Source organism: Ictidomys tridecemlineatus, chromosome 2 (assembly GCF_052094955.1).
Source record: "Ictidomys tridecemlineatus isolate mIctTri1 chromosome 2, mIctTri1.hap1, whole genome shotgun sequence".
NCBI lineage: Eukaryota > Metazoa > Chordata > Mammalia > Rodentia > Sciuridae > Ictidomys > Ictidomys tridecemlineatus.
In genome coordinates, this window is record NC_135478.1 from 216,596,104 (window position 1) to 216,617,997 (window position 21,894).

The 21,894-nt window shown below is 36.0% G+C and overlaps 1 protein-coding gene across 10 annotated transcripts in view; it reads left to right on the forward strand.

The window, feature by feature from the left end:
- Positions 1–21,894, forward strand: part of Ubn2 (ubinuclein 2) — a 95,442-nt gene that overhangs the window by 50,234 nt on the left and 23,314 nt on the right. For 7 of the 10 annotated variants that reach the window (XR_013435444.1, XR_013435443.1, XM_078040613.1 and 4 more), the window contains exons 12-16: positions 462–512; positions 5,327–5,369; positions 9,691–11,238; positions 17,187–17,418; positions 17,859–17,948. Coding sequence is in view for 7 of the 10 variants with exons in the window: in XM_078040613.1 (XP_077896739.1) it covers positions 462–512; positions 5,327–5,369; positions 9,691–11,238; positions 17,187–17,418; positions 17,859–17,948 (1,964 nt within the window). In the remaining 3 variants the exon portion in view is untranslated. The other 3 variants (XR_013435445.1, XM_078040615.1, XM_078040619.1) reach the window with 3 other exon arrangements.

Below are 21,894 nucleotides of genomic sequence, written 5' to 3' on the forward strand. Positions count from 1 at the left end.
TCAAGGTGATTTTTTAAATTATCATGTTTTTTTTGTAGCAGAATTTGCTAGTGGAAGAAAAGGGGGGAGAACAATGGTTATTATAAACTTCAGGAGGGGAACTATCAAATACAGGAATTAGAGCAAAGGAAAAGATAGGCAACCGTTGGGTCTTGGAAAATAGTGAAGTGTCTTGAGAAACTTAAGAATATCCCTATATAAAGTCTAAAGAGTTTTAAGAGTATGAAACTTCATAAGCTACCTTACCTACCCACCATTTCAAATTGCTCCATTTATTAAAAATATTAAACAAGTAGAGGTGATAAAACTTCATAATTGAGCACACTAATACCAGTATCTTTATTTGGTAAACATGCAAATGATAACCTATTGTAAGTCAAATGATTTTGTAGAAAAAATAAAGCAATTATGTTATTATCTGCTATGAAAAAATAATAATTGTATCCTTTTAATTTTTCCAGAATGCTTTTTAAGGAAAGCCGGAGTGTACATAATCATCTTACTTCTGCTCCGTGAGTAAATGCAGACTCCAGATTTCTTGATTTATCTTTATTTTTGTAGCTTTAGTAAGGAGACTATCATTTATTAAATGCTAGTTGAAATACAATTTATTTAACCAATTTCCATTTATCACCATCTTCTTAAAAATAAATCATTGGTCTGTTTCCTGTTTAGACCTCAGAGTCTATTAAAATAGTTCTCAGGCTGTTCTTCAAAACCTCCTGAATCTAGAATGTGACACAGACTGCCTGGGATTCTTATATAGAAAATGATGAAAATATACAAGCTCAAGGGTTTCCCTTTGTTTCTGGGATTCTATCTTGTCGTCTTATTGTTCTTTTTTTCCTACCTCTTATTAATCATCTATATAGCCTATGGCCTTCTGCCCCTAGCTTACCAGGACAGTTCCATATACAAAAGTACCCTGCTTTACCCTGAAGAGTGTTTTTCTACAAAATTAACCTACTCTTAGTGTTCTTCTTTCTGTTCAAAACTGGATGTTTCCTTAATGAAATGATGTGTATGAGCACACATATGCCGGAGGTTCAAACCCAGGGCCTTGCACATGCTAGGCAAGTGCCCTACCCCACCCTAGTGAAAGGATTAGTAAAGATCTCTTATCCTCCTTGCATTCAATAAAAGGGCACATTGTATATTGTTGCTGTTCGGATGAATATTGGCCGACTCCATAATTTTTTGTACCTACAAATTAAGGCTACTTTTCTGTAGCCTGCAAGTGTAGTCTTTATTAAAGAGTTACTAAAATTTAAAATTAGCAAGTTATTAAGAATTATTGAGCACGCTATTCAATATTCTGCTAAGATGTCTGATTGACATTGTTTGAACAACATTATAAAATTCTTTCCTTTATATTGTTATAACAGATGAAAGTTTTTAGGAAGAACACTTTTATACCATCAGGGATCTATATTGAGTTGTTGTAGTTTTAAGATCTTATTATTCTTGGGGTGTTTTGTTGTTGTTATTTGTTTGTGTTTATGTTATGAGTTCTAGCTTTGTTCCCAGACTGGTCTTGAACTCCTGGGTTCAGGTGACCCTCCCATCTCAGCCTACCATGTATTTGGGATTAACGATAAGCATGCATCACACAGCTTTCCCCTTGCTTCTGTTTTTTGGGGTACATTGCAGTTTACTTTGTTGCAAGAACTTAAATCTATAAGTAAATAAACACAGAGATAAATTTGTGTCGATAATATATATGGCCTTTAGTTTCTCTATAGTTCTAAAACCACATGCATTACGATTCAGGTACAAATTCAGCAATGTAGCAGGATACAAAATTAACACTGATAAATCAGTTGTGTTCTTATATACCAATAATGAATCGGCTGAAAGAGAAGTTAGGAAAACTATCCCATTCACAATAGCCTCAAAAAAAAATAAAATACTTGGGAACCAATCTGACAAAAGAGGTAAAAGACTTCTACAATGAAAATACAGAACACTAAAGAAATAAATAGAAGAAAACCTTAGAAGATAGAAAGGTCTCCTATGTTCTTGGACAGGCAGAATTAATATTGAAAAAATGACCATACTACCAAAGGCACTATTCAAATTTAATGCAGTTCCCAATAAAATTCCAATGATGTTCTTCATAAAAATAGAAAAAGCAGGGCTGGGGCAATAGCTCAGTGACAGAACACTTACCTAGCATGTGTGAGGCACTAGGTTCAATCCTTAGCACCAAATAAAAATAAGAAAATAAAATAAAGGAATTCTGTCCATCTACAGCTACAAAAAAGAATTTTTAAAAGTAGAAAAAGTGGTCATGAAATTTATTTGGAAAAATAAGAGGCTCAGAATAGCCATAGCAATCCTTAGTGAGAAAAGCAAAACAGGAGGTGTCACAATACCAGACCTTAAATTATACTACAGAGCTGGTATTGGTAAAAACAGGCATGGTTTTGTCATCAAAATAGACATGAAAACCAATGATCTAGAATAGAAGAAACCCAAATAAATACAGCTATCTCATACTAGACAAAGGCACCAAGAACATACATTGGAAAAAAGATAGCCCCTTCAACAAATAGTGCTTGCAAAACTGGAAATCTATGTGTAGTAGAATGAAATTTAACCCCTATCTCTCACCCTGCACAAAATTCAAAGTATATTAAAGACTTAGGAATTAGACCAGAAACTCTGCACATACTAGAAAAAAATGTAGGGCGAACATTCCATCATGTCAGCTTAGGAACCAACTTCCTCAGTAAGACTCCTGAAGCGCAAAATGTACAATCAAAAATGGAATGTATCAAAATAGAGTCTAGTGTCATGTACAACTAAAATAAGAAAAAAATTTTTAAATCAATAAATGGGATGGTATCAAACTAAAAAGCTGTTTCACAGCAAAGGAAACAAGAGCATGAAAAAAGAACCTAGAGAATGGGAGAAAATCTTTGCCACACACACCTCCAATAAGATATTAATTTCCAAGATACACAAAGAACTAAAAAAGCTTAGCACCAAAAAAACTCCAAATAACCCAATCAATAAATGGACAAAGGAATTAAACAGATACTTCTCAAAAAAATACAGTCCACAAGTATATGAAAAAAATGTTCAATATCTCCAGCAATCAGAGAAATTCAAATTAAAACTACACTGATATTTCAGCTCACACCAACCGGAATGACAGTTATCAAGAATACAAGTGACAGGGTTGGGGCTAGGACTCAGAGGCGGAGCGCTTGCCTGACACTGGGTTTGATCCTCAGCACCACATAAAATACAATAAAGTTATTGTGTCCACCTATAATTAAAAAAATAAATGTTAAAAAAAATCTTAAAAAAAAAATACAAGTGACAATAAATGTTGGTGAGGATGTGGAGAAGAGAGAATACTGATACATTGGTGGGAGTGCAAATTTATGCAAGCATTCTGTAAAACAGTATGGAGATTCCTCAAAAAACTTAGAGATGGGGGCTGGAATTGTGGCTCAGAGGTAGAACGCTTGCCCACCATGCATGAGGGACTGGGTTCAATCCTCAGCACCACATAAAAATAAAATATTGTGGTCAGGATGGAGTTGTGGCTCAGAGGTAGAACGCTTACCTAGCATGTGTGAGCCACTGGGTTCAATCCTCAGCACCACATAAAAATAAAATAAAGATATAAAAAATAATAAAAAGTATTGTGGTCCACCTATAACTAAAAATATATATTTAAAAAGCTTAGAAATGGAACCACCATTTGATCCAGTTATCTCACTCCTTGGCATATATCCAAAGGATTTAAAATCAGCATACACTACAGTGACACAGCCACGTCAATGTTTCTAGGAACACAATTCATAATAGCTAAGCTATGAAAGCAATGTAGATGCCCACTAACAGATGAATCCATAAAGAAATTGTGGCATATCAGTGGAATATTATTCAACCATAAGGAAGATGTAAATTGATAGATCTGGAGACTATCATGCTAAATGAAATTTGTAAATCCCCCAAAAAAGAAATATGTGGATCTTAACACACACAAAGGTGGTTGGGGAGGGAAAGGATAGAAGTTGATTAGACAAATGGGAATAGGAATAAGAAAGGCTTTGGAATGAATCTGACATAACTTATGTACATATATAATTACATCACAGTGAATCTCTCTGTCGTGTACATCCACAAGACTGGACTCCCAATTAGAATAAGATATACTCCATGCTTGTATAAATATATCAAAATAGATTCGACTGTCATGTGTAACTAAAAAGAACCAAAAAAAAAAAAAAAAAAAAGGAACAACCCTAAACAAAAAAACAAATACAAACTATTTGACTCATGTTTTAATTCTAAAGGTGTTTATGTAGGTTCTCTCCCTCAGTTTTTGTTTTAGTATTTGTTTTGAGTTGAGTTCCAGGCTGTCCTGGAACTCCTGAGCTCAAATAATTCTCCTGCCTCAGCCTTCTGAGTAGCTAGAACTGCAAGCACACAGCACTGTGCTCACCATTTCCCTTCACTAGGTTAAAATAGCTTCATTATCATTGCTAGTTTTGGGTTTTGTTTGATTTTTGTACAAGAAAGCAGGAAGACTTTTGCTCTCATGGCCTTCACCAAAAAAACTTTGAAAATTACCATTGCCTTTATGAAACTAAAGATTCACAGTTTAAATCAAGATGTGTGTTAGTCTGATTGATGACATTTTACCGTAATGAAATAAAAACACTCAGATGGGATGAAGTATTTAAGTTTGTCACTCATTTAATTATTCAAAAACATTTGAGTTCTTTCTTCTGTGGAACCCATAAGATTGTTTTAATTTTTAAACTTTTCACGCAGTTCCAAAGGTTCCCAAGTTCCATAGTATTTATCCTGCTCTTTTTTGTTGTTTTTACATTTTTTATTTGAATGTTTACATTTAAAAAAATAACTTTATAGAAAGATGTAAGTTTTTTTTTTTTTAAGTAAAATGCAATTTACAGTTCCTTATCATGGTCCAATTTTAGTGTGAAGTTTCTTGAAGCTGTTTTCCTACAAATAACTGTAAATTCTTAGTAGTTCTTTGAAGTAAGTTTCCTAGGCAGCTTTGTTAAACTGTTTTAACTTATATTTTATATATTTATATTTGTTTCTTTAACTTTATCATCTATATTTCATATTTTACTAATTGGCATTTTCTTGTGTTTAATCTGAATTGGGAAAAGTGTTACTGAATATTCTTATAGACCAAGTATTTATATATTTTTTTTTACTTCATCCAAAGAGCTTTCCAAATATTGGGAGAAATTTGCTTAATTATAAGATTCATATGTGTTCCTTTCCTAGTGAGTGATACAACTACTACTGAAAGGCCTCTGTTTTAATCTTTTAGGGCAAAGAAAAAGGTGATTCCTGCACCCAAACCCAAAGTAAAGGTGAGTATCATAGTCATAATTACTGAATGTTGAAATACATTTTTAAGATATAAAATATGTATGGTGTTTAATGAAGATCATCAATGAAATAGCCTTTAGTTGTTTCTTTTCTTTTTTTTTCTTTTTCTTTTTCTTTTTGTAGATAGACACAATACCTTTATTTTAGTCATTTATTTGTGGTGCTAAGGAACCTCACATGGGCTAAGTAAGCACTCTACCACTGAGCTCCAATCCCAGCCTGGTTATTTTCAACTTTGTAAAAATCTTATAACCTTTGTATTTGGGAAAACAGATGACCATGTAGTAGTAGGAATTTACGTATACTAATTAAATCGTAAAGCTTAACAATTCTTAGAAATACTGAATAAAATACTGCTTTTAAATATCTTTCAATTTGGATGTGGTAGCCCATGTCTGTCATCCAGTCAACTTGGAAGACTAAGTAGGAGGATCGCACATTTTAGAACAGCCAAAGCAACTTACTGAGACTCTGTTTCAAAATAAAAAATAAAAAGAGCTGGGATTGCGGCTCAGTGATAGAGTGCCCAATGATTCCCACAAAAAAATAAATAAATAAAAAAGATGAGGTTGCAAATATATAAGAGAAATTCCGAAGTCAAAAGGAAAGGAGGAGCAGCTGGGCATAGTGGCATATGTCTATAATCCCAGCAACTCAGGAGACTAAAGCAGTAGGATTGTAAATTTGAGGCTAGTCTCAGCATTTTAGCAAGACCTTATTAAAAAAAAAAAAAAACAGGCTGGGAGTATAGCTCAGTGATTAAGCCTCAGGGGTTAATTTCCAGTACCAAAAACAAAAACAAACCAACAACAACAGCAACAAAACCTACAGATAAGAAGCTGCTTCGGTGATCATCTATCCCTGAGATCTTGGTTGCCTTCTGAACTTCTACCTATCACCTATGGTTTCTTTCTATGTTTCTTCTCAGAATATAGCAGATGGGGTTTTCTCAGGCTTGTACAGATCAGAAGTTAGAATGAGTCCTGCCTAAAGCTGGGCCCTCAAGATAGCATCTTTAGGTTTTTTTTCAAAAAAAAAGAAAAAAAAAATCAGAAGAAAAATTTACAATTAACAGAAATTAGAAACATTTTCTATCTTAGCTTGGATTCAAGAATGGGGGTAGGGGGAGTCTTTATAATTTTTCCTGGTTTAGGAGTTTGTTTTATATGACCTGCATAATCTGGGAAAACTCTAAGCTGACAGAATAGCTAAAATTATATGGTTAGTAATAACCCAGGACAACTGGCAAAAGCAAAAATTCTCTCTGGTATAATGTGCTTTCATCCTAGGCCCTCAGAGGCTTACTTCTTATAAATTATGTCAAACATGAGCGGAGGTGGCACTTCACCAGAGAGCATGAGCTGGGCTTTGGAGAGGCCCTGGTGCCGTCCCCAACACCACCAAAAAAATCTTGGGAGGCTAAGGCAGGAGGATCAGGAGTTCAAAGGAGCCTCAGCAAAAGTGAAGCGCTAGGGAGTTGGGCTCAGTGGTAGAGCACTTGCCTAGCATGTGTGAGGCCCTGGGTTCAATCCCCAGCGCCACACAAAAAACCATAAATAAACAAAATAAAGGTATTATATCCATTTACAATTAAAAATATTTTTTAAAAAATGAGTGCTAAGCAACTCAGTAAGACTTTGTCTCAAAATACAAAATAGGGCTGGGGATATGGGGATATGGTCGAGTATTCTTGCCTTCAATCCCCAGTATTGGCCCCACCCCACCCCCCCAAAATACAGCCATTTGAAATTTAAATACCCTGGGTTTTCTCTATATACTTTATCTCTGAATAGATGAGTTTATTTGTAAGGTGATGGCCAGACAGAAGGTCAGCCTGTGGCCTTAATAATGTTGATCTTCTCTTTCTTTTAATTTCTTATGAGGAGGGCTGGGGTTATGGCTCAGAGGTAGAGCACTCACCTACAATGCGTGGGGCACTGAGTTCGATCCTCAGAACCACATAAAAATAAAATAGAGATGTTGTGTCCACCTATAGCTGAAAAATAAATATTTTTTTTTAAATTTCTTTTTGGGGCTTAATAAGGTTTAATAATTTTTAACCTAATTTCTTATTGTTTTGACACATACCTTTGTTTTTATTAGAATACTAATCTTTTAATGCCCTATATAAAGGTTTGTTTAAATTTTGATACATCAATTGAAATATTATTATGAAATAATAGGGTAAGAAACTGATCAGATTTCTAATAAAGATGTGTTAGAATAATATGAGGAAATTATTGGAGGGAGGGCTAATTGGTTTTGCTTTCTCTATGATGAAATTATTTTTTTCATTTTCCCAAAGTGAAAAGGCTATTGCTAGTTTAGATTTTTCCTACTGCACCCCTAAAGAAAAAGGGATTTCTTTTTCCCTGCAGCATTGGGGAAGGCACCAGGTCCTCACATATGCCAGGCGAGCACTTTACCTCTGAGCTACACCCCATCCCCTTCATACCTTTTTTAGTTATGAAGATAATTTAAGGAAATACTTGCAGGAGAAAAAGTGTACCAGAAATTTCTTCTAAGAGGGGAAAACAAAAGCAAAAAACTTTCTGGTCCACATCTGCCTTCTCTTTCTTATGGATCTTTCTTCCTTATTTCTTTCCATCCACCATAACAACCCTTGCATTTATTCAAAGTGGAATAACGTATGTTTTGACTCGGGCATCCTGAACACTTTTCTCTTGCCAATATAAGTCTACACAGTATTCTGTTAGTTAATGAGGTTTGATGTTTTTATAAAACTATTAAATTTTGAAGAATTATTTAAAACAGTAAATTTTTACTGGTAACACATTAAATCTTATTCTGATACATTCCCCCACCTCAATTCTATATTCTTTATAATGAGGGAATTTAGAACTGGGAAGATAGCTCAATGATAGAGCTAGCATTTGTGAGGCTCTAGATTCAGTCCCCAGCACCATAAGGGGGAAAAGAAGCAATAGCAGCTAAAATGATGGAATTTTTACTAATCACTTAATTAGTTGACTATCTTATGTACTTGGCCCATTCACCTCAGCAGATACTTGTGATCTTGTGCAGCACTTCTGATAAGCAGTAAGGTTTTTAGTTGTGGGTCTTAGAATAAAAGTTTAGGGAAAAAAAATGCTAAGGAAATTCGAGTATAACAGCATTCTTAACAGCTTACTTACTGTAATACCTTAGGAAGTGATAGGAAAGACCCTTCCTCTCCATTCTTTCCCCACTATGCTTAAGGTAAGTGCTATGGTTGTATTAATCACTAATATTTGTTATATACTCTGGGTTGGAGTTTGGGTTTGTTTGTTTTTAAGAAACTGAAGAGACTTTGAAATGACTTATGTAATAATTTAGTCTTATTATTAAGAAAGTTAATTTTTTGAGAAATTAGTATCCTCTTGGGCATTCAGAGTTATAACTTCTAATGTACCTTCTTTTCTTACTTTCTTTCTTTATTTTTATGTGGTGCTGAGAATTAAACCCAGTGCCTCACACATGCTAGGCAAGCGCTCTACCATTGAGCCACAACCCCAGCCCCATCCATATACCCTTATTTTCTTAGCATAGGTCATTGCTCATAATGGACACCCAGTAAATATATGTTGAAAAAATTACAACGTGTAATCACTTGTACCAGATGACTAGAAAACATGATTTTAATATGCTCAAAAAATTCATCTTTTTTGTCAATTTGATGTTCCATTTTCCTTATGTACTGTCTGTGAATAGCTGTGGCAAAGGGTATAGAGTCAGAGGATCAGCATTCTTGCAAACCTTACTAGACAAGAAGAATAGTCTTGGACTGGGGATATAGCTTAGTTGGTAGGGTGCTTGCCTCACATGCACAAGGCCCTGAATTCAATCCCCAACACCACAAAAAAAAGAGAGAGAGAGAGGGAGAGAAAGAAAGAAGGGTCACGTCTTAATACAAAGACACAGTCTTCTCCTGGAGAATAAAAAGAGAAAAATAAGCAGATGGATTTGGAGTAGGATTTGAAGATCTGATGCAGAAGGGCTATAGAAATTGAGCTCCTCAGTCACTGCTATGTATTAGTCTTTTGACCTCATTTTTAGCTGTTGTCTTAGAATGGCTGTCAAGGGTATGGCAGTGCAGTGTATTAGATACTTTGTCTAGTGAGGACAGCTCAGTCAGGAGCTCTGTTTTCTTGAAAATTATTTTTATTTTGGCAGTCTGTCAAGATTTTCCAATAGAAAAACTATTTTTAGTCATCATGATAGTTTCTTGGTCCTTTAAAAACTGACTTTCTAATTTTTAAAAAACTATTTGTATTTTTTCCAATATAATGCTGCTTATGTTAGGAGTGTAGCCCAAAAAAGGACCAGAAAGCTCCTGCATCCTTGGTGGCTTCAGTCAGTGGTCCTTCCACAAGCTCCAGCACTTCTGTTGTTGCCTCGGCCAGCTCCAGCTCAACACCAGCCCAGGAAACCATCTGCCTCGACGACTCCCTAGACGAAGACCTTTCTTACCACTCACCTTCACTAGATCTTGTTTCTGAAGCTTTAGCTGTCATCAACAATGGGAATAAGGGCCCTACAGTTGGTCCAAGAATAAACATGCCAACTACAAAACCTCGTCCAGGACTGAGAGAAGAAAAATTAGCAAGTATCATGAGTAAGCTGCCACTGACTACTCCCAAAAAACTAGATTCTACTCAGACTGCACATTCATCGAGTCTTATTGCTGGCCACACTGGGCCAGTACCAAAGAAACCCCAGGATTTAGCTCATACTGGCATCTCTTCAGGCCTTATTGCTGGTTCTTCAATTCAGAACCCTAAAGTTTCCTTAGAACCTTTGCCAGCCAGGCTACTTCAGCAAGGACTACAAAGGTCAAGCCAGATTCATGCTTCTTCCTCTTCGCAGACTCATGTCTCCTCTTCCCAAGCCCAAGTTGCTGCCTCCTCTCATGCTCTGGGAACATCTGAGGCCCAAGAAGCTTCTTCGTTAACACAAGTAACAAAGGTGCACCAGCATTCAGCTGTCCAACAGAACTATGTGTCTCCATTACAAGCAACCATTAGTAAATCACATACCAACCCAGTGGTGAAATTAAGTAATAATCCCCAGCTTACCTGTTCATCCCCACTCATTAAGACTTCAGATAAGCCACTTATATACCGCCTTCCCTTATCTACGCCCTCGCCTGGAAATGGTTCTCAGGGGTCCCACCCCCTGGTTTCTAGGACAGCACCGAGCACCACTACCTCTAGTAACTATTTAGCCAAGGCTATGGTGTCACAGATTTCCACGCAGGGTTTCAAATCTCCTTTTTCAATGGCTGCATCCCCAAAACTTGCCGCATCTCCGAAACCTGCTACATCTCCCAAACCCTTGCCCTCTCCCAAGCCTTCTGCTTCACCCAAGCCCTCTCTTTCAGCTAAGCCTTCAGTATCGACTAAACTTATTTCTAAGTCCAACCCCACTCCCAAGCCTACTGTATCCCCAAGTTCTTCCAGTCCAAGTGCACTAGTAGCCCAGAGTTGCCACTCCACCAGTAACAACCCAGTTCATAAACAGCCCAGTGGAGTCAACATCAGCAGGCAGTCTCCCACCTTGAATTTATTGCCCTCTAATCGCACTTCAGGCCTTCCATCTACAAAAAATCTTCAGGCCCCTTCAAAACTAACAAACTCATCATCCACTGGAACTGTTGGGAAGAACAGCTTGAGTGGAATTGCAATGAATGTACCTGCCAGCAGAGGTAGCAACCTTAACTCAAGCGGAACTAATAGAACTAGTCTATCTGGGGGAACAGGAAGTGGAACACAGGGTGCTACTAAACCGTTGTCTACTCCACATAGACCATCTTCAGCCTCAGGGTCTTCAGTGGTAACAGCCAGTGTGCAGGTATGTATGTTCTGGATGTTCATCTGATAAAATTAGTCACTTTAATGAGTTTACTATAATATAAATACACTGTTCATTATAGGCTGATTACAGCATGGCCATGGAATATTCCTGGTGTTGACAGCACAGTGATGGACACATATGTGAATAAGGTTTTTCTGGGAGGATGTGGATTTTTTTTCTAGCAAAGTATCATGTTTACCTTAACATTTGTTGACAAATACAACTGAAGTGCATATTTGGAACTCTATTTAAAAAGTTAAAAAGTAGTAGCTTATTAATTTAACATACATTCACTTGTCTCTTCCTTTTTCTCCTAAAATTTTTTAGTCAAATTTATTCGTTTGTATTATTTTTTATTTTTTTTAAGCATTTATCTTCTCGGGTTTTAAATTTTTACATTACTTTTATAGTAATTTATATGTAATTCTCTTCTGTCAAATGGTGTCAATAGTTCTTTTATGCCACATTTTCCCTGGCCATGAGTTTTAACTTAAACTCGCCTCTCAAATTAGCTGGAGTGCCTTACGTAGGAATCTGTGTGAAGGGTAGCACAGATGGCCCTTTACTGTAGCTTTTGCATACACATTCATTTTTCTATGCTGTCACACTTTAGTGCATATGTACTTCTTGGGTCATTAACTGTTTCATTCCAAAATTTTAAATATTGCTCCCCTGACCCTTGGTTAGTGTTAAGATTATTGAAAAGTTTAAAGCCATATTGATTTTTAAATTCCCTTTTATGAGTAATTTGTTTTCTCTGCTTAAATGCTAGTAAAATTTTTCTCTTTTTTCCTTGAAATCCAAGTGTTGTTAGACTATGGCCAGGTTTGCCTAGTTTTCATTAATTTTGCACCTAAAATAGTAACACCTCTTAATTTCAGACCTGGCAGATTTTTTTTTTCAGTCCAAGAATATTGGTTTCATTTATCCTAGGCTTTTTGAGAAGTCTTTATTATTCATACATTTCATTGCTGCATTCAATATCATTTTTACTCTTCAAGAAAGTTTGTTTGACATAATATTCTGTTTCATAACCAGCTTTTTAAAAAATGTACCATGATGTGCAAGGTCTTAGGTTTTTAAAATATTCTTTGAAAACATTACTTTTATTGTTTTATGAAATTGTATCATCTAAGAAATTACTCTGAAAACTTTGTTCTGCCTCCTATATATGTGGACTAGGAATGTGTAACGTAAGGATTTCTCTTTGCTATTTGTAGAGGTACCCTACTGTTCGTTGCTATATGAGGGTTTATGTTCAATACTTATTTAATACCCAAGTTATCATGCTGTCCTTTAAGTAGGTTTAGCAATGACTTCCAAAATTCTAATGTAGAACAAATTCAGTTGAATGGTACTTCAGTAATTGAAGTATTAACTGATGTTTTATCTGTATAATTTTAATTAAGTCAAAAATAAGAAATTAAAGCTGAGCAGGAGGTGGCAGGATCCTATAGTTCCAGCTACTTAGGAGCCTGAGGCAGAAGGATCACTTGAGTCCAGGAGTTCAAGGTCAGCATGGGTAACATTGTGAGATCCTGTCTCAAAAAAGAAGAGGTTTGTATGTATGTAGCTCAGGGGTTGTTTAGTTGGCTATCCTGCAAGGTCCTTGGTATGATCCCCAGCATTGCGAAAAAGAAAAAGAAAGGAAAAGAAATAATGACAACAAAATTGTTATTAGAGATTGCAAATTAAATTTTTAATTATAGGTAAAGACTGGGAATTATTCCTCATTGCTTTTGTGTTATCTTTGCTAAAAAGTTGACACTTTTTTTTAAAAATTAACTTTTAATTTGATCAAATGAATCAGTAGAATTCTCTCAAAAATAACATTTGCCTACTCCACAGCCTTCTTTTTAACATCACTTTTAAATATTTTTCTTCTACATATTTATTTCTAAATAACAGTAGTAATTAGAAAACTCAATTTTAGTACTATAGTATCTTTTATCTTTTTATTATGAAAAATGAGACTCATAGTTCTCTTATACGTACCTGCCTTATTCTTCTCAAAGAATAATTACAATTTTTGGTTAAATTCTTGACTATGTGGGCTGGGGAGATAACTCAGTTGGTAGAGTACTTGCCTCGCATGCACAAGGTCCTGGTGGGTTCAATCAAACAGCACTACACACACACACAAAAATCTTCACTATGTAAATATTGTCTCTCTCGAGCTAAATATCATAATTGTGGTTTTATTTGCTTGCTTTATAAATTTTGGGGGGTGGTTCCTAGAGCTAAAAAAGAAAAATCTTTTTACTTGTTTCTTTTTCTTTGAGTATAAGTTTAAAGCCTTCTTCATCCTTTGTCATCTGCAGAATCTATCCATTCTATATTTTCTCCAAAGAACTTCCTGTGTTTGATCATTTATTTCCAAAGAACCCAGATACTGTCTAACAAAGAATTGGTTTGCCAACAAGAAATCTGTATGCCAGAATTTGTGTTTCTGACAAGTAACTACTCCCTCCTTGTTTTCTTTGTTTCCCAAATGGCTTTATAATGTGGAGAATCCAATGTCCCTGCCTTCATATCTGATCTAATTTTTTTTCTCTTACTGCTTTGACTGAAGAAAGGTCATTTCTACCCTTTGTGAACCTAAGGTGGTTTTCTTATTGACATAGCATCCATTGAAATCTCATCAGCTACCTTATAGCCTCCAGATCTGTCCTAGCACTTTACTCTGAAAGCAGACTTCCTGTGAAGTATTCACCTCCTGTCTGAAAGGCATCTGAAGCTATCTACTCATTTGCAGTGAAAATGACAGGCCCTTTAACAAAGGACATAAGTTAAAATCTTTCTGGGTTCAAGTTGCTACCTCTGCCTACTTTCTGTTTAACAGTGTTCCACTCAGAGATTTTCTGTTCTTTCTTGCTCTTCAATATACAGATTTTCTGTGAATCCTGTCATTGCTACTTTATAATTCCAAAACCCACTTATTCATTCAGTAAATGTTGATTGAGTATGTACTATGTGCCAGGCACTCTTGTAGGTATTGAGGAACACTGTTCCTTTCTCATGGAGCATATATTTTAGGTAGAAAGATGAGTTAAACACAGTTTTTAAAAAAACATAACAAGTACTGTGGAAAAAAATAATAAAGCACCAATAAAGAGGTGCTAACAGAAAAAAGAATGAAGTAGCCTCTTTGAGGAGGTAGATTTAAACTAAGGATCAAATGAACAGGAGATAGTCTTGTAAAGTCCAGGTGATAAGGAATTGCAGTGTGAAGACATTAAGGGGGAAAAGAGCCTGGGTTGAAGGCCTAGACTGTTGGGGGAAAGAGACCTCACTGTATCATGGAGAACTTTGTCAGGGTGCACCACAGTAATACTTTTGGATTTTATTCTGTATGTAGCAGGAATGCTATTGGAGAGTAGTCTTAATCAAAGGAGTGGTGTGGTCTAATTTATGTTTTGAAAGATCACTGTAGGTACTATAGAGAATAGGGGACAGATACAAAATAGAACAAAAATACCAAAATAGAAAACATGGTTTAAAAAGGTTTCATGCCCACCATAGGAAGAAAAAGGTTTCCCTTCTTATTTTCCCTGGTTATGGGTCATTGTCTGAACTGTTCACCTACTTCATGATGAATGTTAGCAGCAGACTCCTCGCTTCTGAAAGAGCTCCATCTTAGAGAAGTTGATAATTGCACACATAACATTTAAATTTTCTGGTGCTTCAGTTTAGATTTATAAACAAAGGTGGGTATGGAAATTCTTAGAAAGTATAAAGTGTTATGGCATGGTTTTTTTTGGTTGTTGCTATTACTCAAGTTATTTAGTTTTGAACTTGCCTTAATTTATATTTTCCATCCATTTTAGTGCTTCAATTAGACTCCCCCAGAAAAAAATTTAAAAGATTCTCCTTATTAGATTTAGTGTTTTTCACTGGGGGTCACCAGTTGAGCACACAACCTATATCATCCTTGTCATTGCCTTCTGTCATAAAATTATGATTAAAATGAAGAAATGACTTGCTAATTTTTATATGCTTTTGTCCTAGTCATTTTAAGACATTATTAACTCTAACTTGGTAATTTTTTTCTTAAATGCACCTCTTTGTATCGTAGTTGGCACAGTAGAGGAAAAAACTGGCAAATTTAAAAAGCTGTCAAGTCCAAGTGCAAACTGAGGAAGATGTGTACTAAAATAAGAAGTGGTTCTGGTAAAAAAGAAAGAATGGGTTTGTTGACTATGAGCTTATCTCATCCTTCATTTTATGAGGCCTGAAAAATAAGGTTCCCAGCCTCAGTGGCTAGAAAGGAGCAGACTTCCCAGCTAGCAGGAGGTGGGGCTGACTGGAGAAGGAGATTCCAGTTCGGGACACGTCAGGTCAGTGAGTTTCAGATGCACCAGTGTGACGTATCACCAAACTCGAATATACACAGGATTAGAGTTGAAACAAGAGGCCACAAATGTCAACAATAGCAAAGGAGATGAGAGAAGGGGAGGAAATAAAAGAACAAGTTCAATAACCAAAGTAAAAGACTTCTAAAGAACATTCTTCACGTTTTGTCTAGCAGTGGCATGAACTCTTTAAGTGTACAAATCCATGCAGTGTTCCATACACATACAGAAAAATTGTGTATATTTTCCTTATACTTGACTAAGTAATAATACCACCACTTTTTATTAGAATGGGGTTTGGGGTAGAAATAACATCCAAAATAAAACTGATAATAGCTAACATTTATTATTGACTAAAAAAATTTAAAGAATTCCATTTTCTTGACCGCATTTATAACTATAAAGTTTTTAACTGTATATATTTTGTATTTTTAACTGTATATATTTTGTAAAATAAGGCTGCAAAAGAAAACTCAGTGGCACATACTTGATAGTATCAAATATTTGTTGCTAATTACATATAGAAAAGAAAAAAAGTCAAAATGGGAAAAATCATTTAATTGCAACATACAAAATTCCTGAAAGAAATAAATTAGCTTAAGGGGTATATTTATGTAGTTTTCCATGAAAGCTCATCAGTGTTAGCATATTTCTATCTAAATGCCTTTATTCACAAATAGCACCTCAAAGATCAGGTGGAGGAGCATGAAAACACTAGTTTACCTTTTACCTTAGGGAGTCTTAAATAAAGTAGTGATGTGGACATCAGCTTTCAGAGGGTAAGGAGAAACTAGATGTGGAAAAGAAAGCCGTGAGTTCAGCAAGTTTTATAATAAAAGGAAGACAAATAAGTTAGATTGTTACTAGGAGTTGGAGAAGAGTCAAGAATAACTGTGACTGTAAATATGAATTTGAGGTCTGTATATAAGAAGCAGAGGAAACATGGAAAAAAATGTGATACTGGAGATACAGAAATAAGAAAGCTCTGCAAAGTGGGATTTGTGGCACAGGCCAGGTGGTTGTCAGTTACCCATGGGGAAGGGCAAGTAAGGCTAAAGATGAGGAAGAACATCCAGGTGACTTCATCTCTTTATAGGTGTTGTCGTGGAAGTCAAGACTATAGATTAGAGGCTGGCAAGAGCAAGCGGTTGCACAGATTATGCCAGGAGAGATGGTGACAAGCCAGAAGATGAGTTTTTTTAGTAGTGTTAAGGATTGAACCATATGAAATTGCATGGAATTATTTCTATACTGATTCATGTCTGTGGGCCTGGAGCAAAAGTGAAGAAGTGAAAATGTACGGGTAGAAGTTAGATTAGGAGAGTGAATCATGTAGACCAGTTAAGAGGGGGTCTAAAGTGGTGAATAGCTGAATTTCTGTAAAGAAATTCTAAATGTAATTTGCAGATTTTCAAAATCAATATTGGTAGCTCTTTAAAATGTAATTTTCACCTCAGTCTTATTTTCTCTCACAGAGTTTATTAGAACAGATACAAGACACAGTCTTGCATCCATGAGGATATTAAATACAATAAATCAATTTAGGTTGACTGCTCTATTTCTTATCTATTTTGACCCCTGGTTTCTGCACAGTCCACAGCAGGAGCATCATTATTGGCTAATGCCTCACCTCTGACTCTCATGACATCACCTTTGTCTGTAACAAATCAAAATGTGACTCCTTTTGGGATGCTGGGTGGCCTTGTTCCAGTGACCATGCCCTTCCAGTTTCCCTTGGAGCTACTTGGCTTTGGAACGGACACAGCTGGAGTGACAGCCACCTCAGGATCTACCTCAGCCGCTTTCCACCATAGCCTCACTCAGAGTAAGTGGGGCCTTTCTTTTCCTTGGCTGTCTAGTGTGAGAGAACAGGGAGCCTCGGTCATTGATTCTGACTGAGAGCAGTCCAGTTGGAATTCTGGGAGAATACAGTTTTTTTAAAAAAGAAGCATAGTTGATTTCATCTAGAAGTCAACTTACTGGACTCTGGGAATTTATTTACAGTTTTAGAATGTACTAATGAACCTTCTATACTGCACTTCTAAGTGAAATTATAAATGGAAGTCAAATTTGTTAGGTTCTTTGCATATACTTATCTACATTTACATATGTAAACTTTTAAAAAATATATATATTCTAGTTTTAGAAGGCCTTTGAATTTGGGGCTCTGATGACATTAGATAAATTGAACTATTTTTAGGTTTGATTTTAAGAAAGCTTAAATCTTTGTTGAAAGATCACTGATAAATTCTGTTTTCTTCTCAGATTTACTAAAGGGTTTACAGCCAGGAGCTCAGCATACAGCAACACTTTCCCATTCAGCTCTGCCTACACATTTACAGCAAACATTTAATGGTAAGAAAATGACCTATTTCTTCATCTCTCTATTATTTATATAGGTTTATAGATACAGATTATACTTTTCTGAAAACAATGTAAATGGAATGATAAAAGTTGGAAAAAATTTAATACCTGCTCATTGGCAACAAACTACTTTAAAAGAAAGAAAATAGGTAAATGAGATCTTTTGTTATGAAAAGAGCCTTTTTGAAAGTATTTTATTATATGGAAATGATAGCTAAGAAGATTCTTAAAAATAGTTAACAGAAGTCATTGCAAAATTATAGTAGTTCATATTTGTCAAAAGCTCACTAAATGCCATTTAGTCTTGTGTCTGTTTAATGTGACTAGTTATTTAATCTTCAGAACAAGCTCATGAATGATAAATAATGATCCCCATTTTACAGATCAGAAAATAATCAGAGATAAGCAGCTTGCCCAAGGTAACACACCAGTAAGTGGTCTGAGATACAAATCCAGAAAGCCTATGTTCTTTTTCTTTTTTTTTTAATAGTGTTAAAGATTGAAACCAGCACCTCATACATACAAATCACACACTCTACCACTGAGCTACACTCTCATCCAGGTTGTATTCTTCTTAACCATTAGACTTTCCTGCATCTTAGCATTGATTAAATTAATGTGGTTCATGCTATGCATTATATACTTGCTTGCTGCTCTGCTAGCCCGCTCTGAAATCCGATGTTGGATATTGGCCCTGTTTATAAAACATTGGCCTCCAGATTCTTTGTTGTTGGTTTGGTTTGATTTTGTTTGGGTGGGGGGGGATGTTGTTTTGTTTTGGTACCAGGGATTGAACCCAGGGGCATTCAACCACTGAAACATATTCCCAGCCTGTTTTTATTTTGAAATAAGCCCCCCCTAAGTTTTTTCAGGGCCTCACTAAATTGCTGAGGCTGGCCTTGAACTTGGAATCCTCCTGCCTCAGCCTTCTGAGCCATTGGGATTACAGGCATGTGTCACCAGGCCCAGATTCTTGCTCATACCAGTAGGTGATCTCAGTGGACACCTAAAATACAATTTTGGAGGCCATTTTTAGGATCTTCTGAGGAGAAATAACTATTTATCCACCTTCTTTAACTTTGGAAATTGAGAAGAACCTCGCTATTCTTTTTAACCACTGCGTTAAAAGTGATCTTTGAACCAGTTTACCATTGACCACAGTGTAGAAATGGGAGCTACATAACAACCTTGAGGCAATAAATTGCCGTTAATCCTCTAAAAGACCAAAGGCAGGGGCTGGGGTTGTGGCTCAGAGGAAAAGCGCTCGCCTAGCACACGTGAGGCACTGGGTTCGATCCTCAGCACCGCATTAAAAACTAATTAAAGGTTTGTGACCACCTACAACTAAAGAATATATGATTTAAAAAAAAAAAAAAAAGACCAAAGGCAGATGGAAGGAGCTCTGATGTACTATTGACAGTTCGGTGCTGTATATTTCAAAAATCTAGAAGAAAGAATTTTGAGGGTTTTCACTATCAAAAACTTATTTTAAAAAAAACTTAAACCAGATTTGAACATTACATTGAATATATGTACGAAACCTTCCATGCTATCCCTTTAATGTATACATCTTTTGTGGTTTTGTATATCAGTTAAAAATAAAAAATAACTGATCACAGTGGCACACATCTATAATCCCAACGAAATAGGAGACTGAGGCAGGAGGATCACAAGTTTGAGGTTGGCCTTGGCAACTTAGACCCTGTCTCAAAATAAAATTTTTTAAAAAGGACTGGGGGTTTAGCTCAGTGGTGAACCACCCCTGGATTCAAGCCACAGTACCAAATAAATATTAATAAATAAATAAGACCAGGCTCATCCAGTTGTACAAAATGGGCAATATAAAGTAGTAACAAATATCAGCACTCCTGATCTTGCCGAACTTGATTAGGCTTACATTCATAAGGATGATTGCTCTGTGACTGAACTGGATCCTCACTGACTGTGGACATCTGCTTAGTGTCATGATTCAGATGGGGACCATCTGCCTGCTCCTGGGGCAGATTGGCATGAGTGTGACCATCTGTGAGGAATTATACAAACTGGATTTTTGTGAATCATCTTATTGTCTGTCAATACCACCATTCCAGAACCAGAAGGAGATATGACTGTCCATATCTTCCAAATAATTGAAGTTAAAAAGTTTAAAATTTTTCATTTAAAAACACTTTTTACCATAAAAAATTGAACTTGGGAACCAGACTTGAGCGGGCTGGGAATATAGCTCAGTTGGTAGAGTGTTTGCCTAGCACGCACAAGACCTTTGGTTCAATCCCCAGCACCATCAAAAAAAAAAAAGGATCAGCCTTGGGTTTTTAATTCCAGAACCACCAATTGTAGCAGGATTCTTGTTTGACCATCATTTCTCTTGCTTATAAATTGAGGACAAAAAGATGTTTTAAATAGACTTCTTTTAGGACTCTAATAAAAATAACTGATTAAAGCTTCTAGCATGGTACTTGGTACATAGTAAGAACCCAATTAATGTTAATTCTCTTGTTTGAAACAATAGATCAGTAAGTTTTTTCTGTAAAGGACTTTGTAGGCATATGTTGTCTGTTACCACTACTCAACCTTACCATTACAGGACAAAAACAACCATAGTCAATATGTAAACAAAGTTTGACAGGGTTCCAACAAAACTTCATTTACAAAAACAGGAGATAGGCCAGGTAAAGAATTTCACAGCCCAAGCCTGGTTCAGTGACATACTCCTATGATTCTAGCTACTAGGACGCTGAGGCAGGATTGCAAGTTTAAGGCCTGTCAGTGCAACTTAGCAAGACCCTTTCTCAAAATGAAACAAAAAGGGCTGGGGATATAACTCAGTGGTAGAGTGCTTTCCTAGCATGTGGAGTGAGGTCTTAGGTTCAATCCTCATTACAGGAGGAAAACCAAAAAATTCAGTCCAGTTAAATCTGAGTATTTTATTTTGCTCAGTTTAAAATTTCTTTGGGCAAAAAGTCATTTATTAAACTGCTGTACCATTTTATGAATTTAATTATACCACAGATCAAACCATTACTCTACAAATGTAAATATATCCTATTATAAATGAGAAAAACTTAGGTGTTATCACCAAAATCATTTTAATAGTATTCTATTAATATAGCTTTTGAAATAGATATGTATTTCATTGATACAGCTTTTCTTCAAGAGAGGCAATTTTTTTGGTTTTATGTTTTTCCAAAGTAATGTAGATATCACATGAGTGGGCCTGGCCATGTAACATTTATGGCCTCTTCCAGCCTTAAGATACTGTTATTGTGCTGTAATAATTTGTTCCTTTTCACCTGTGTGTTTCTAACATTCATGCCTCTTCCCTGAAGTAAAGCTTTCCTTCCCCTGTCTTTTTCTCTCAGGCCTGGGTTGTCTTGGGGCCTTCGTTTTCCTTGCCTAAGGCTTTAACCTGTTAGAGACTTTCTCTATATTCCGTTGGCTCTCCGGGTCATTGGGTCCTACTCTTGCCCAGGTATCCCCTTTTTCTATCCTCTCCCAGCATTTGTAGGTAATTTAGCTAAGATTTAAATAATCAACATTTTCCCCATAAACAGTAAAACAATAGAATGTAGAAATAGAAACCATTGTTCCCAGTAGCAGACTAGGTTCCCAGTAACCTAGACTTTTGCTAGGTTAGGACCAAAACAGAAATACATCTGAATTTTTCACTACCAATGTGCTGCATTCGTTTACATAGTGGGAATTAATTATCAAATACTGTGTCATTGGAGTTGGGGTTGTGGCTCAGTGGTAGAGTGCTTACCTAGCACATGTGAAGCACTGGGTTTGATCCTCAGCACCACATAAAAATAAATAAATAAACAAAGATATTGTGTCTGTCTCCAACTAAAAATTTTCTCAAAGGGATCAAAAGATGTGGTAGAAGGTGGAAATATTTTCATTCCTTTATACTCCTCCCAGCATCGGACATAATCAG